The sequence below is a fragment of the Hippichthys cyanospilos genome, chromosome 1 (genome assembly GCF_059441005.1).
Source record: "Hippichthys cyanospilos isolate Australia breed blue-spotted pipefish chromosome 1, RoL_Hcya_1.0, whole genome shotgun sequence".
Lineage (NCBI taxonomy): Eukaryota > Metazoa > Chordata > Actinopteri > Syngnathiformes > Syngnathidae > Hippichthys > Hippichthys cyanospilos.
The window spans coordinates 33,982,153-33,997,500 of NC_142369.1; the positions used below are offsets into that span (position 1 = coordinate 33,982,153).

The following is a 15,348-nucleotide window of genomic DNA, read 5'->3' on the forward strand; positions in this document are numbered from 1 at the left end:
GCCAAGAAGAAGGATATGGGTGAGGCTCACCAAAAGACGTCATTCATACGTAAACTCCGCCTTGAACTGTTTGGCCTGGCGTTTAAAAAACATCCAAATATGTTCTGACATAAATTAATAATAATAATAATAATAATAATAATAATAATAGTCTAAATTCTTATAAAAGCTTAAATCATGGTCGGTTGGAATTTCAATGTTATCCTCAATCCAGCTGTTTTTTAAGAACACCTTTTTATGGAGAGATTTATCAGATAGATATTACTTGTATATGGAAATACACATTCCCTTTAGATTTCACTTGTAGTAAAAAAAAAAAAAATCTGCTCTCTGGCATTTACTTCCGGTTAATCCACAAAGCCTTTAGTGACAATAGGTAAGATTTAGACCGTTTTTCATTAAAAATGAATACATTATTATAAATTTTAAAAACTTGCAAATAAATGTGTTCTTAACAACCAAACGTATGTTTTGAATATAATTGTAGGTCTATCTACCATTAAATTATACTACATGGGAGTGGCACTCCTTTAGAGGTTGCCATGTCTGTTATAGTTTGAGGAGGAGTGTGTATTGTTGCATTTACAGTAATGCCCCTAAAGCTCTTATGGGCGCATGTGAAAAATTACACATACATCCTTTAATACACACAAGGGGGTTATTTGTCTCAGTTATCAAAATGGATTTTGTCATTTGGAAAAAGAGATGAGAAGAAATAAACAGGCGCGAAACACAATAATGTCAAACATGTGCAGGTAAATGCATTGCTGTTGTTGCTGCTAGTCACAATTAAGTTGCGCTAGTGTCCTCAGAGCTGGACATTTTATTTCGTAGGTGTCACAGGAAGTGTTGCTATGAATCTTAATGACATGCCTTCCTTCACAATGCACATAAGTTAGGAGGTTGAAGGCAATGTGGGTTACTATTTTTGGTGTTTCCTTCAGCTAACTAGCAGGTCGCCTAGAAGCCAGACAAACACTTTTGAAACAAGCTATCAAAAATCCACACCCATTTTTATATTGAATAAAGTTTTCACACATACGTAAGCATGCACGAACGACCACACGCACACACACACACACACACACACACACACACACACACACACACACACACACAAATGCAATTTATCATTTTAAGGAGTTCCTCGGCCAGACATCATATACACTCATACCTTTAATTATGCATGAATGAATTTTGGGTTTCCATGTTCACAAAGCCATGAATTTTAGACATATTCTATTGGTCAAAATCTTGACCCAGTCTATGTTTTATTTTATTTTTTGTTATATTAATTGAGATGAAACAAATACAATTATAAAGTGTATGAAATACATTCAGTGATGCCATTTCATTCATATTGTGTTACATGTGTTACTATTTTGCACACTGTTCTGGTATCATAGTTGCCTAGAAATAAATTAGAAAGACTATATGTTTTTTTTTTCTCTTGTTAACGGTTGAAACATTTTTTAGTACCGTAAATATTTTGAGGATTGGACAATGTTGAGATATTCAGTGGCGATTCAATTTGCCATTGAATATCTTATTATCTTGCTGGAAAGTGCCATATTGGTTAACATCGACCGGAATGAAAATGACTAACTATCGTTTTGAAACTAAAATATGTGACCTGCATGAATTGTGGTGATCTGATGAGAAAATCATTTGTTGTCATCATAGTTTCATAATTAGAGTGTGTGTGTATATGTACGCATGTACACCTCTACACTCTCAAAAATGACACAATGTTGGAAACCAGCTAGGCCTCAGCAAACCAACTTAGCGAGACAAGGAATCTCGTCTCGGAGAACCGACTCCGCGAGACGATGAATTTGGCCTTGCCTTCCGGTCTGCCTTGCATCAACCCTTGAGAAAGGATTATCAGGACTACCCCTTGGATGACTTGACATGACTAGATGATCATCATAAAAATGGGCTGCTGTAACTGACCAGATCTGTAACTTCTGCATTTTAATGAACTTTAGAGGGTTAAAACTTGGGTCAAAATGGCAATTGAGAGTCAGTGTTTGCTTGATTACTCATTTAATGGAGATGAAAGGAACATGCATTATGTTAACATTAAAACTTGGGTCAAAATGGCAATTGAAAGTCAGTGTTTGCTTGATTACTCATTTAATGGAGATGAAAGGAACATGCATTATGTTAACATTAACATTTTAACAATATGTATGTATGTATGTATGTGTGTGTGTATGTACTGTATGTACAGTATGTATGTGTGTATGTATGTATGTATGTATGTATGTATGTATGTATGTATGTATGTATGTATGTATGTATGTATGTATGTATGTATGTATGTATCTGTATGTATGCATGAGGTCTCTACACCGCATAAATAGCAGGGGTTTAATGCAGGGCCAGTTTGCCCTTTACGCAAGATATTTAGGCAGATGCTAAGGGCACTGTGTACTGTATAAGGACCAAAAAAATGGCTGAAAAATCACCTTCAAGACAAACCACTGCAAACACTAAAATAATTTGTTGAAATAGGTCTATGATAGTTGACCCCTTCCACTTGGGATAGGATTTCATTCCCGAGCTGACGATGGGCCACCACCCTTTTCCGATTACGTACCATGGTCTCAGATTCAGAGGAACTGATTTTGTTTCGAACTAGTGTTTCTGCTACCACACGACATGGCACAAGCGTTAATTGCCATAAATTTGAAATGATCTGTTCGGCATAAAGGCATAATGGTTTGTGACTGGACCTGAACACAGAGGGAAGAAGAGGATGATGTTGACAAGTACCGGTATTTTGATAGGTATTGAGTTGGGTGAATGGGTGACAGTGACCGGAGAGAACAAGGGCTGGCATAGAATCAGGGTGACATGAAGGTTCAAAATGCTAAAACAGTCAAAAATGAAATAATTCTGATGAGGATAACATGATGGAAAATATGTACATTGTTGTTTTGATATTTAGCATTATGAAATTAATACTTGCCCAGTGTCATGATGTTATCTGTCAGTGAGAAGCGCTGTACTCACATCACACATTAAAAATAAACATACAGTAATTAAAGACTACAAAACATGCAACATAGACGACTCATACAACAGCAGAAAAAATGCTATTGAGCAGCGAAAAGTAATGTGAGAAATTTATGGTGATGATGTGGCACCTTTGATAGCTCTCTCAAGCAATGCTGCAGGTTTCCATCGGTCTTGTGATGCAAGATTCCCAGTGACAAGAAGCACGTTTTGTGGGTTCAAAAACAGATTGCTGTCAGCACTTGCAAATATTGTCCAAGGTAGTTGGATAATTCTTCAGACATCAATTGTGAGGTCTACATATGGAAATATGTATAGTCAAAGTGTTCATTTTTTAAATATAACACGTATTACAAAATCTTATTTGTATCTTATTCCATGTTATGTTTTTGTTTTTGAATAATAATATAATTAATACTAATAATTATTATGCCAATGGGCAGCATGTTGGCGTGGTTAGCACATCAATCTCACGGTTCAGAGATCCCAGGTTCAATTCCAGCTTGCTCTGGTCTTCCTGGATGGAGTTTGCATGTTCTCCCCGGGCATGCGTGGGTTTCCTCCCGGCACTCCAGCTTCATCCCACATTCCAAAAACATGCATGGAAGGTACACTCCAAATTGTCCTTAGGTGTGATTGGTAGTGTGAATGGTCGTTCTCATCTTTGTGTGTCCTGCGACTGACTGGCAACCAGTTCAGGGTCTCCCCCGCCTACTGTCCGAAGTCAGCTGGGATAGGCACCAGCAAGCCTGCAACCCTTGTGAGGATAAGCGTGTTTAGAAAACGGATGGATGTACTCAGTCTATAACACAATATGAAACGCTTGCCTGTACATCTGCAACTAAAACATCAACATTTCCACTCAGTGTAATTAAAAAAAAAAGTAAGTCAAGTCTGTTAAGATGAACGATACTCGCACATGTGGCAGCATTTGCAAGTGAACACTGCTAATTTGCTTAAGATAGAAATGCTTAAGTAGTAAAGAAAATGAGGCGCAAAACGGTGAAGTCTGTCATGTTCGTATCCTGTTTAACCTTTATTTTGAAAGGGTAGTGGGAAGTCGAATGTATTTTAGGCACGCTAATGGATGGATAGGCAACAGTACTATCCTTGCAAAGGAATGTAGTCTCAATGTTTCTAAAGGAATGGATGTCTGACCAAATCATGATGCTGGAACTGCACATTCTCTTCTGAGACAACCGTGAGTGTTTTTTTTCCAATTACTATCAAGGAATCGTCATCTAGTGTAGCTGCAAATGTATGTCCGCAAAGGGATTGCTACGCTAGTGCTGACTGTATCGCTAATATTCGATATTTGACACGCAGACTGGGGATATCGTTATCATTTACGAAGAGGTCGGTTAAGATTGGTTGGTTTTGTTGAGTTCACGCTCGCCCGGGTCATACTTTTAACAACCATCCAATTTTCTGATCGAATTTACCGCCTTAAAAGTCTAAATATGCCCAAACAAGCTAACAGTCTGGAAAGCTAATGCTAGGCGAATACGTTGATAGGACAGCTGCAGCGACTTGGAATTTTAGTCATTTCATTGTAAAAGTACAATAGCGAAATACGACATTCGTAATGTAGTCGTAACGTTTAAGTGCGCGCGTACAAACAATACGTGATATCTATGATGTCATATATAATGTCATGATGCTCCACTTGGAGCCTTTTCAATGAATGAAGTGCCACCTGATCTTTAAATCAGAAGTGCCACATATGCTTAACTAATTCCGTCTCGAAATAATTTTATAGATAGGTCGCTAGATAGGCTAACCTGTTATTCTCTCCATCCATCCATTCAAACACAGATGATGGATGGACGGGAGCTAACTTTTACATTCACTTGAAATAGAACTTACATCCTCAGCTGTAGGCATTTTTTTATGTTAAATTGTATAAATGTTTTGTAATTTGTAATACATTGTATTTTTTTTTACTAAGCTTTCTTTTGTTAATGCTATGTTTATCATCTCCACCACAGATGAACACTGTCAACAAGATGATGACCACTGCTGTTTCCAAATGGCCGGAAAAAACAACAGTTCAAATATAATATAGCACATCATACCAGATCAGAGCATTGACAGTTAACTTTAGTAGTTATCAAGACAAACCATTACAAATTTCATTCAGTTTGTTGCTTGATAAACTAGTTTTGTGGGGAAAAACACAACAAAACACCTTAGATTTCAAAAATGCTTTCTGCATTGAAAAAGCTGGTGGGATCTGAGCCGGGCCAGCTCAGGGACAAGAACATTCCTGCTGGCCTTCAGTCCATGAACCAAAGTTTGCAAAGACGCTTCGCTAAAGGGGTCCAGTACAATAGTAAGCTTTTAAACAAACATTTTCCATTTCTAAACTATACCGCCAACAGGGCTAAGTAATCCTAAGCGTGATTAAATTTTATACACAGTGCAAGAGCTTCCTTGAAGTCCAAACACACACAAAAAAATGAGTAAAAATGTAAACAGGAAATCAACAATAATAATTTTACATTTAACAATTGTAATGGATTTGCTTTTAAAGAACAAATATCAACTAAGAAATAAGCAACTTGACATTGAAACTTCCTAGATAAATATGTTTCATAATATATATTTATATTTTCTTCCACTTCCCACACTCAAGTGAAAATCGTCATTCGAGGAGATAGGAACACCGGAAAGAGTACTTTATGGTATCGACTGCAGGGCAAGAAATTTGTGGAAGAGTACATCCCTACCCATGAAATTCAAGCTACAAGTATCCATTGGAATTACAAAAGTAGGTGGTTTTTGATATATTTAAACAGCAAAACCTCATTCATTGCATCAGTATGTATATATATTTTATTTCTAACCCATGTGTGCACATTTACATGTACTATTGCCTTTTTATTTATTCCAGTGGCTCCCTATCAAGGTAAAGGACTTAGATTTAGCCTGAGTCTGTACCCATTTATTGATAGCTTTTCTGTACTTAGCAAAGTGCCGTTTCTTGTAGTGTTCTGAATAATAGAGCAGTAACTGAATCTGTGTGAGCGTATCATTGTAATCTGTGTGCTAGTATAAATTTCCTCGGCAAAGCAGCACTTGGATAATTAGACCTCCTTATTTTTATTATTGTGTCATGTTTCCCAGCTACTGATGATGTGGTCAAAGTTGAGGTGTGGGACGTGGTCGACAAAGGTGAGTGGTGGCGCAAAAATAAGTCAAGATATCAAGTTTTTGCTAAGTCTGACTTCATCACCACAAATCAAACTTGCTGAATCTCATCACTCCATGCGTGTTTGTTACCTTGTTTACTGTCCTCACATATTTCTTTTCTGAAACCCTCGCACTCATCTCAGGCCTAAAATATCCTCTTCCTGAAGGTGTAGGTGAGCGCCACTGCAGTGTGTAGAGTTTCAAAATGTTGTGTGCTCTTAGTTTTCCAAACGGTCCTCCACTCTTGAGAATCACTATTCTCAGGGTTTGCTGTTTGGCTACACCTTGACATTTGGCTTTTTGTGTGTGTGCGTGTGTGTGTGTGTGTGTGTGTGTGTGTGTGTGTGTGTGTGTGTGTGTGTGTGTGTGTGTGTGTGTGTATGTGTTTTGCTGTGTTAAGATAGTACCCCTCATCATCTACACAGTGAGCGAGTTTACTGATAACAATGTTCTTGAAACATTGTAACTTAACTGTAACTTAAAGCGTAATGTGGTGAAATGCATCTGTAAGCTGTGTTTCTGTAAGAAAAGTGTGTGCTGCTCTGCTTGCTTCACTCGTGAACTAATCTAAAGCAACACACTGACTAGAAGAAACACCTTTATTTTATGAAAACCTAATGGTTCTAAAATGTTGGTCTTTCAGGCAAAGGCAAAAAGCGTGGAGACAATTTGAAACTGGAGAATGAGCCGCAAGAGGTAATGTCAGTCACATGACTGTCATGTGTTAAGAAGAAATGGCTGTAGGATGTGGGTTGCTGGCAGTGTTGGGAATTTCAGGAACAGAAAGTAAAAACCCTGCCACCGTTTGGCTTTGGCCACTGGGTTCATGAGCTCATTAGACTGCAGGTTGAATAGAAGTACCTTCGCCGAAGCCAAAGTGTGGCAGGGTTTTTACATTCTGGACCTGGTTTTCCCATCTCTGGTTAGTGGTGGGGGTTACCATTCTGTTAGTAATATCAAATAGAAACTTAATTGATTCTTTTATATAGTCATCACCATCAATATATTTCTGTTTTGCAGTCAGACGAGGTAGCCCTTGATGCAGAGTTTCTAGATGTATACAAGAACTGCAATGGCGTCATTATGATGTTTGACATTACCAAACAGTGGTAAGAAACCTGTCTGCGCCACATTTGTTCCATTAGCACTCATGCTGCAATATGCATGGACCTGGAGGCATTACGTTTCTTCTTTGTTACTTAATATAACAATGATACTCAGGACTCTGACGTAGTGTTAACTCTTTATTAGCATCGCACATAGTCATAACAAAAGGCAGTAGAATGCAACCCGGAGCCGGGGTTACCCATCATGCATTGTATGACAACTACGGGTAGCATTACAGCTCAAAATACACTGAATACACTACAATTATAGTGAGGTTTTCACCCAGGTCTATAGGTTTTATGTTGAGAGGAATCATTGAAATACCAAATGCTAAATTATTTATGGTGCATTGTGTTGCAGGGAAATGAATGTGATGAATTTGACTAAATATATTTTTAGAGATGTTTATTGTATAGGAAAAAGTATTTGGTGATTAAACTGCCGTATTTTCCGCATTATAAGGCGCACCAAAAAGCCTTAATTTAAAAAAAAAAAAAAAAAAGCTGATGGTGCGCCATATAATCAGATGCGCCTTATATATGGATCAATATTGAGATCGGGATACATAGATGGAGAACCAACTGATAAAGTAAGGTTTACCTGTTTTTTTGTGTGTTTACAGTTGAACAAGGTTGCTCATATTGACATTGAGTTATTATTGTTCTTACTTTGTATTATATATGTGTGTGTATATATATATATATATATATATATATATATATATATATATATATATATATGTGTGTGTGTGTGTGCAGATATATGTGTGTATATATATATATATATATATATATATATATATATATATATATATATATATATTACTATTATAGTAATACTTATTGAGTATTACTATATTGTGATTGAAAAAGTTTTTAAAATATGTCATTAATTGAGGGTGCGCCTTATAATCCGGTGCACCTTATGTGGAAAAGGGTTTTAAAATATGTCATCAATTGAGGGTGCGCCTTATAGTATATCGACAAAATGTTAATCTTTTACTGCTGAAAATGGCAAAAGAAGTTATCCTTTTTTGCTGTCTCACCATCCTGGCATGCAAGATGAGTGATAGACAGTATACTTATTCTGGAGGGCAGCTCCCTCATGAGGTTACCGGTCAACTGCATTTGGTTAAAATCGGTCCTGCATAGAGAAGCTGAACAGCACAAATGTGTTAGTTTACTGAACTACAGCTGTGACATACTGTACATTAGCCCTCTAAAAATGTCTCAAGAGTAACTTTTGACCTTCCCCAATATGTTTTCAGGACTTTTAACTACATCTTAAAAGAACTCCCCAAAGTTCCCACTCATGTACCTGTGTGTGTGTTGGGAAACCACAGAGACATGGGTGAGCATCGGGTCATCCTCCCTGATGACATAAGGGAGCTAATTGCTGGACTAAACAGGTAAGCACATGCGCCAACTGTTACAGATTGACCTTATTTTATTAGGGATCACTGAATCTGGCAAATATTCAAGATTCATGAATTTTATTGTCATATGTATAGTATTAATATACCACACAAATTCTTATTCCGTTCACTTCCCCGAGTTGCAGACTACATTCCATGTTCAAACAAAATTAAATAGCCATAACAATAGCAATAAATAGCAATAAAACAACAACAGAAACAATGGTGCTAATAATATTGTGCAAATATCATGTAGTGCAAAATATTATATTTATTTATTTATATAAAATATTATTATTTAAATGTTATTAATTAATATTAATTATATGTAACATTTATACAATGACTGAAGCAACCCTGCAGTTAGATGTTGTGTGAAGAGAACTATAATTTCTGACTCTATGTGAAGCTGTGAATGTGCATAGGCTGATTTTTTTTTTTTTTAACTTGTGATTGGATGAGAAACCTAAAGGGGTCGGCCAAGGTAAAGGGGAAACCTGTGTTTTGGCAGTAGAGCTGAAGGTTAAGCAGACAACTCGGTCAGTTATTTTTGGCATACTTAGTCAACCTGTGTGCATTAAAGAGATTGTTAAGCGACCACCTCCTTTTTATTCTTGCCTTGCTGCATCTCCATAAATGGCCCATGCATTTTAACATCTTTGAGTAGACAAAATATCCACAGTATGTATTTTCTCTGTGTTCATTTTTTTTGTTAAGTACCTTAAATTTCGGAATATGAGCTGCAACTTTTTCTCATATTTTTAGCTCTTATGCATCTGTAAGATGCGTTTCTGTAAGAAAAGTGTGTGCATACTTAAAGTACAGTGGGCCCTCATGTTACGAACTTAATCCGTTCAATGGCTATGCTCGTAACTCGAATTGCTCGTATGACGGGCAATCCAAACCTATGTTAATTAGTGAATGCGTGCAACGCGTGCAAAAACCTTAGGTAAAAACATCACGACTTTATACACATATTAAAAATTAGTAACATAATCTACTGTACAATTAAATTAAGTAATATAAATATACAAAGAAAAAATGACATTTACCTTTGGGGCGACGTGACTTGAGCTGGGTGGAGGCGAAGGGGAGCACAGACAAACCCGCAGAATTTATTTATTTATTTTCTTAAACAATAACTTTTCTCAAACGAGAACCTATCACAGGCGATTTCCTTCTCTTTCATCCATAATAGAAGAAGCCTCTCTATTTTGTTGCTGTCCCCTGGCAAGGAAAGTCTTGCCCTTAGAAGATTGCCGAGCGGTTACGGCCATACTCACGAGCAAAGTTAACTATGCGTGCGTATTTTTTTTATTATCTCCTGCTTCGTTTCTATTGTCATCATTCTCTTACTTCTTCCTTTAACGCCACTTGCAATTTTAGAAGCCATGTCTAACAGATAAAGTTTGCAAAGTCTTCACAACACACCGACCAGCTGTGCCATCAAGCACGTGACGCCGAACAATAGCATATCCGCATCTCCGTGACTGAGACCGTGACTGAGACCTCATAAGACCAATAGCATATCCACGTTTCCGTGACATGCGAAAATAGTTATTTTTGTTGACGCAGCAAAGCGAAAAAAATAGTGCGGACACACTGACCGGCATGTTGGATTGTTCATAAGACTAAAGGTTTGTGCATAAGAGGGGGACAAAAAACGCCACGGTCCACGTTCGTAAGATGAAAAATTCGTAAAAGAGGGAGTTTGTAAACTGGGGGCCCACTGTATATTTTGATCTAAATTTATCCACAATGGAACAACCGTGGCACAGACAGGTTTCTTACCACTGCTTTTAAAGTGTAGGTTCAATTTCATGGGTAGGGATGTACTCTTCCATAAACCTCTTGCACTGCCGTCGGTACCATAAAGTACGCATCTTCACTGCCACAAACACAATTATAGCCCAGTGTGGCTTGTCTGCTGTTTTTTTTTGCTGGTACAGTATATCTGAGAGTGTATATCTCTTCAAGGCATCAATTCAAGTAGCAACTATGAAACAGAACTGAAAAGATGTGAATCTATGGCTGTGTTCAAAAAGTTTTAAAAATATAGTATTAAAAATATTTAAATTACAACTTAAACAAAAGCTTGTATACAAGTTTGTCACATGTAAATTTATACTGTATACAGTGGGCCCCCGTGTTACGAACTTAATCTGTTCAGCGGCTAGGCTCGTAACTCGAATTGGTCGTATGATTGGCAATCCAAACCTATGTTAATTAGTGAATGCGTGCAACGCGTGCAAAAACCTTAGGTAAAAACATCACGACTTTATACACATATTAAAAATTAGTAACATAATCTACTGTACAGTTAAATTAAATAACATAAATATACAAAGGAAAAATGACATTTACCTTTGGGGCGACGTGACTTGAGCTGGTGGTGGGTGGAGGCGGAGGGGAGCAGAGACGAACCCGCAGAATATTAAATTTTTTTCTAAAACGAGAACTTTTCTTAAACGAGAATATATCACCGGCGATTTCCTTCTCTTTAATCCGTAATAGAAGAAGCCTCTCCATTTTGTTGTTGACCGAGGTCAGTCTTGCCCTTAGAAGACTTGCTTGCTTTCATAGCGCCCTTGTTATTGAGAATTGCACCGATTGCCGAGCGGTTACGGCCATACTCACTAGCAAGGTTAACTATGCGTGTGCCTCCTTCGTATTTTTTTATTATCTCCTGCTTCGTTTCAATTTTCATCATACTCTTACTTCTTCCTTTACCGCCACTTGCAATTTTAGAAGCCATGTCTAACAGATGCAGTTTGCAAAGTCTTCACACAACACACCGACCAGCTAGTGCCATCAAGCTAGATGAAGGCGTTCGGCCAATAGCATATCGGCATTTCTGTGATTGACGTGACGCCGGCCAATAGCATATCCGCATCTCCATGACTGAGACCGTGACTGTGACCTTAATCGACCAATAGCATATCGGCATCTCCGTGACTGACACCGTGACTGTGACCTTAATCGACCAATAGCATATCGGTGTTTCCATGACATGCGAGAAAAGTTGTTTTTGTTGATGCAGCTAAGCGAAAAAAATAGTGCGGACACACTGACTGGCATGTTGGATGGTTCGTAAGACGAAAGGTTTGTGCGTAAGAGGGGGACAAAAAAACGCCGCGATCCACGTCGTAAGATGAAAAATACGTAAAACTGGGGGTTCAAACAGGGGGCCCACTGTATTTGATGGATATCTGTATGCACATAAATATATGACTAAATACAAATTATGTGCATTGTGTTTTTGTTAAATAAAATAATTAATCAAACAAAGGGAGACAGAAGAAGACCCTATCAAAGTATTGATTTTGAGTATGAACTGCTATTTTACCCTACTGCAGTATTCTGTTGTTGTTATGTTGAAAGTATATTTATGCTTAACATGCAGGAATGTTCAGACAGTTGAAGATAGGATGTTGCTATAAAATGTGGCAGAAAAAAAAAGTTTTAAATAAAAATAATTCTGCGTGAATATCTGATGTTACGGCCTGCGGTTTATAGTTTGGTTTGGCTTATCTGTGACAATTTATTTTTCCAATTTTTGCTTCTGTGTCTTATGAACCGGTGTGACTTGGAGTGCAAAATTTACAGTTTTAACATTTTTAAATTTGCAGAGCACGTGATTACTTTCTTTCTTTAAAATATTTCAGTTTTGTACAATTTGGTACTTGGAGGAGTTGTGCGTCTGATCATTTTTTGTTTACACATGTAAATGATAAACTTTTTTTAAAGGGACAGTGTGTAAGATTTAGACCGATTTGCATTAAAAAGAAATAAAGTAGATGATTGTAAATTTAAAAAACTTGCAAATGAATGTGTTCTTAATGACCAACAGTATGTTTTAGATATAATCATAGGTCTAGTTATCATTAAATTATATTACATGGGGATGGCACATCTCAGGAGGCGGACATGTTTTTTTTTTATAGCTACAGACAATGGTAAATGCAGAACCTGCAGCACCTTCTGCTGTCCGTAATGAAAAACAGTCTAAAAAAATCGGTGTTTCATAAAAAGGTATATTCATAAACTATGACGATTAGTATTTGCATCAAATGATAAAAGATTTTATCAATAAATACGTAATAAAAACATAATAAGATTAGTTGTACATTTAAATATTTAGAAACCTCCAAATACAACTAAAGTGTTGTTTTCCAGACCGATGGGGTCTTCTTACATACATTATGCTGAATCCTCTATGAAGAACGGCTTTGGGCTAAAATACCTGCACAGATTTTTTAACATCCCCTTCTTACAACTCCAGGTAATCTTTTTTTTTTCTCTTGCTATCAGTAGTATTAGTGGTTTTATTTTGTTGTTTTTAAGTTGGGAAGCTCGGTGGAAGAGTGGTTACCACGTCCACCTCACAGTTCAGAGTCCCGAGTTCAATTCCAGCTCGCTTGTTTTCAGATGCAGATTCTAATCTTTGTGATTTTGTGCATGTAGAGAGAGACCCTTCTGAGGCAACTGGAGACAAACCAGTTAGACATGGATGCCACCCTAGAAGAGCTTTGTGTGCAACAAGAGACAGAGGATCAAAATTATGAAATGTGCAGTTGCTTTACCTTGTTCATCTTGCATTATTTTTTGTTGTTTATGTCGCTGTTGTAACTCATTCAAATTTTTATAGTTTCCTGGAGAACTTAGAGTCCCGCAATAAAGGCTATGGGTCACCTGGTCCAACCAACGGTCAGAGTCCCTCTTCAGGCTCCCAGTCCCCAATTGTCCCTCCTAGTGGGGCCTCCACTGGAAGCTCCAGCCCGAGCACACCTCAACCCCCAATCCCTTCCCAGCCACTCCCACAGTCGCCCTCTGCGTCAGTTTCCTCGGTTCCAACTCTTGCTGCAGCCGTTGGCAGAGCAGCCTCGCCTCCTGCTGAATCGAAAACCTCCGCTCAATCACCGGAACATCTTCAGTCCACCATCACACCTGTACCAGCCACCCAGAAGCGCAGCTTCATGTCTCGATGGTTTGGCTCATCGCCTGTCCCTGAGGCTACTGTTAGTGCATCCGGTATGACACTCCTACACCTCAACACAGTAATGATTTTGTTGCACATTACATCTGACCAGACGATAAAATGTGTGAAATCTTACATGGCAGAGGAGAAGAGTCTTTTCAGGAGTCTTTATTAATTTTATTCTTAGAAGTTTAATCATTAGTGCTTATTTCTTAAATTAGAAGCTGAAATAACATGCTGCATATGAACATTCGAAATACAATATTGTGGGCCACCCGCAAAGATGGAAATCTGATAGAGGTAAATCAGAAATTGGAAAATACTCTTTATGCTTTTTAGTAGACAAATGATGCATGTATGTGTACCATGGGCATACCTGGTCTACACCCCAGTTCAAATTCCAGGTTTTTGTGGTGAAAAAAAAATAAGACCAGGATAAATTGCTTTTCCCCCCACCATTATGACCTATAACATCTAAAATAAAAACGACTTTGAGAGGGTAATTCAAACTTTAGATATGCTTTCAAAAATGTGACCACCCTCTTACAAGTGGGGGAGTGCTCTTGTATTTACTAGAAGCTCCTGTTCTTTGCTATTTCCCTCTTGCAGCCTCCCTGATCAATTATCTTCTCATTTTTTCATCTATTTTGAAGGGAGGTCCTATTCTTGATAATGACCCACTTTAATAATGAATGTCTTCAAGGTGTTTTGTGATATATGCTTAGTGTCTTGGAAATGATTTTGTTCCATTCTCCTGACATACCATCGAACAGTCGTGCTGTAATATGTGACTACATAAATGTCAACGCATCTCAACTTTAAATGATGGTAGATGTATATTGAGATCAACTGAGCATGTGACTAACAGTGAACACAACCGCATCCCTTGCTAAGAGTGTGTGCGCACTTATTCGCCCATTTTATTGGTTTTATTTTTACTTCACTCTAAAAAAAATTTGTCACTGGAGTTGTACAGGTTTGGTCACATTGAATGGTGGATACACATTTTAAATTACCGGTATTTATGGTGATATTTTTTTATGTCACAATCCTGATATTTGTACAAGAGCGACAATTTTATGTATATTAACTAAGCAGGAAGCAGTCACAAGGTTCTTTCTTGAGCCGTTGAGAAATTCGAAGATTGTAAAATACTCACAAGACTTGTGGATATTAAAGTGTCATGTGATGTCACATTTTCATTGCCATTAAAAGATTGCAACTCAGTTGCACTGCAATTCAAAACGTCTACATTGTCAATACTAGAAAAGGTTTTGATGGTTATCATTATTACTAGTGAATTGTAATGTTTTTTTCAGAGGACCCGCCTGCACCAGTGTGTTCTACTGTAGCACAAAGCGTGGATGACTTTGTGCCAGATGATAGACTGGACAAGACTTTCCTCGAAGAGAGTTTACCCTCCAAGACAAAGATTCCTCAGCCAACTCCAACAGTGGACAGCGACAGGTGGGTGGTTTGGGGGAAGTATTATGTAATTGTGATAGAATGTACTGTATGCACAATGATTTTTGATTAGTATAATTCATTCCTAACATATTAGAGACACCTCTGAATATCATGCAAAGCTTGTTTAAACAGCTACATGAGACAACCACATTACATAACATAAAAATAC

At 37.6% G+C, this 15,348-nt stretch overlaps 1 protein-coding gene across 3 annotated transcripts in view; it reads left to right on the forward strand.

Moving 5' to 3' along the window:
- The first annotated feature begins 4,085 nt into the window (after positions 1–4,085).
- rabl6b (RAB, member RAS oncogene family-like 6b) overlaps positions 4,086–15,348 on the forward strand; it is a 19,015-nt gene continuing 7,752 nt past the window's right edge. For 2 of the 3 annotated variants that reach the window (XM_088424709.1, XM_088424711.1), the window contains exons 1-12: positions 4,086–4,222; positions 5,010–5,353; positions 5,657–5,791; positions 6,148–6,195; positions 6,357–6,386; positions 6,857–6,909; positions 7,234–7,322; positions 8,588–8,728; positions 12,911–13,016; positions 13,199–13,302; positions 13,383–13,765; positions 15,032–15,179. In XM_088424709.1, the coding sequence (XP_088280835.1) occupies positions 5,224–5,353; positions 5,657–5,791; positions 6,148–6,195; positions 6,357–6,386; positions 6,857–6,909; positions 7,234–7,322; positions 8,588–8,728; positions 12,911–13,016; positions 13,199–13,302; positions 13,383–13,765; positions 15,032–15,179 (1,367 nt within the window). In that variant the 5' untranslated portion in view covers positions 4,086–4,222; positions 5,010–5,223. The remainder of the gene's footprint in view (positions 4,223–5,009; positions 5,354–5,656; positions 5,792–6,147; positions 6,196–6,356; positions 6,387–6,856; positions 6,910–7,233; positions 7,323–8,587; positions 8,729–12,910; positions 13,017–13,198; positions 13,303–13,382; positions 13,766–15,031; positions 15,180–15,348) is intronic. The other variant, XM_088424710.1, reaches the window with a different exon arrangement.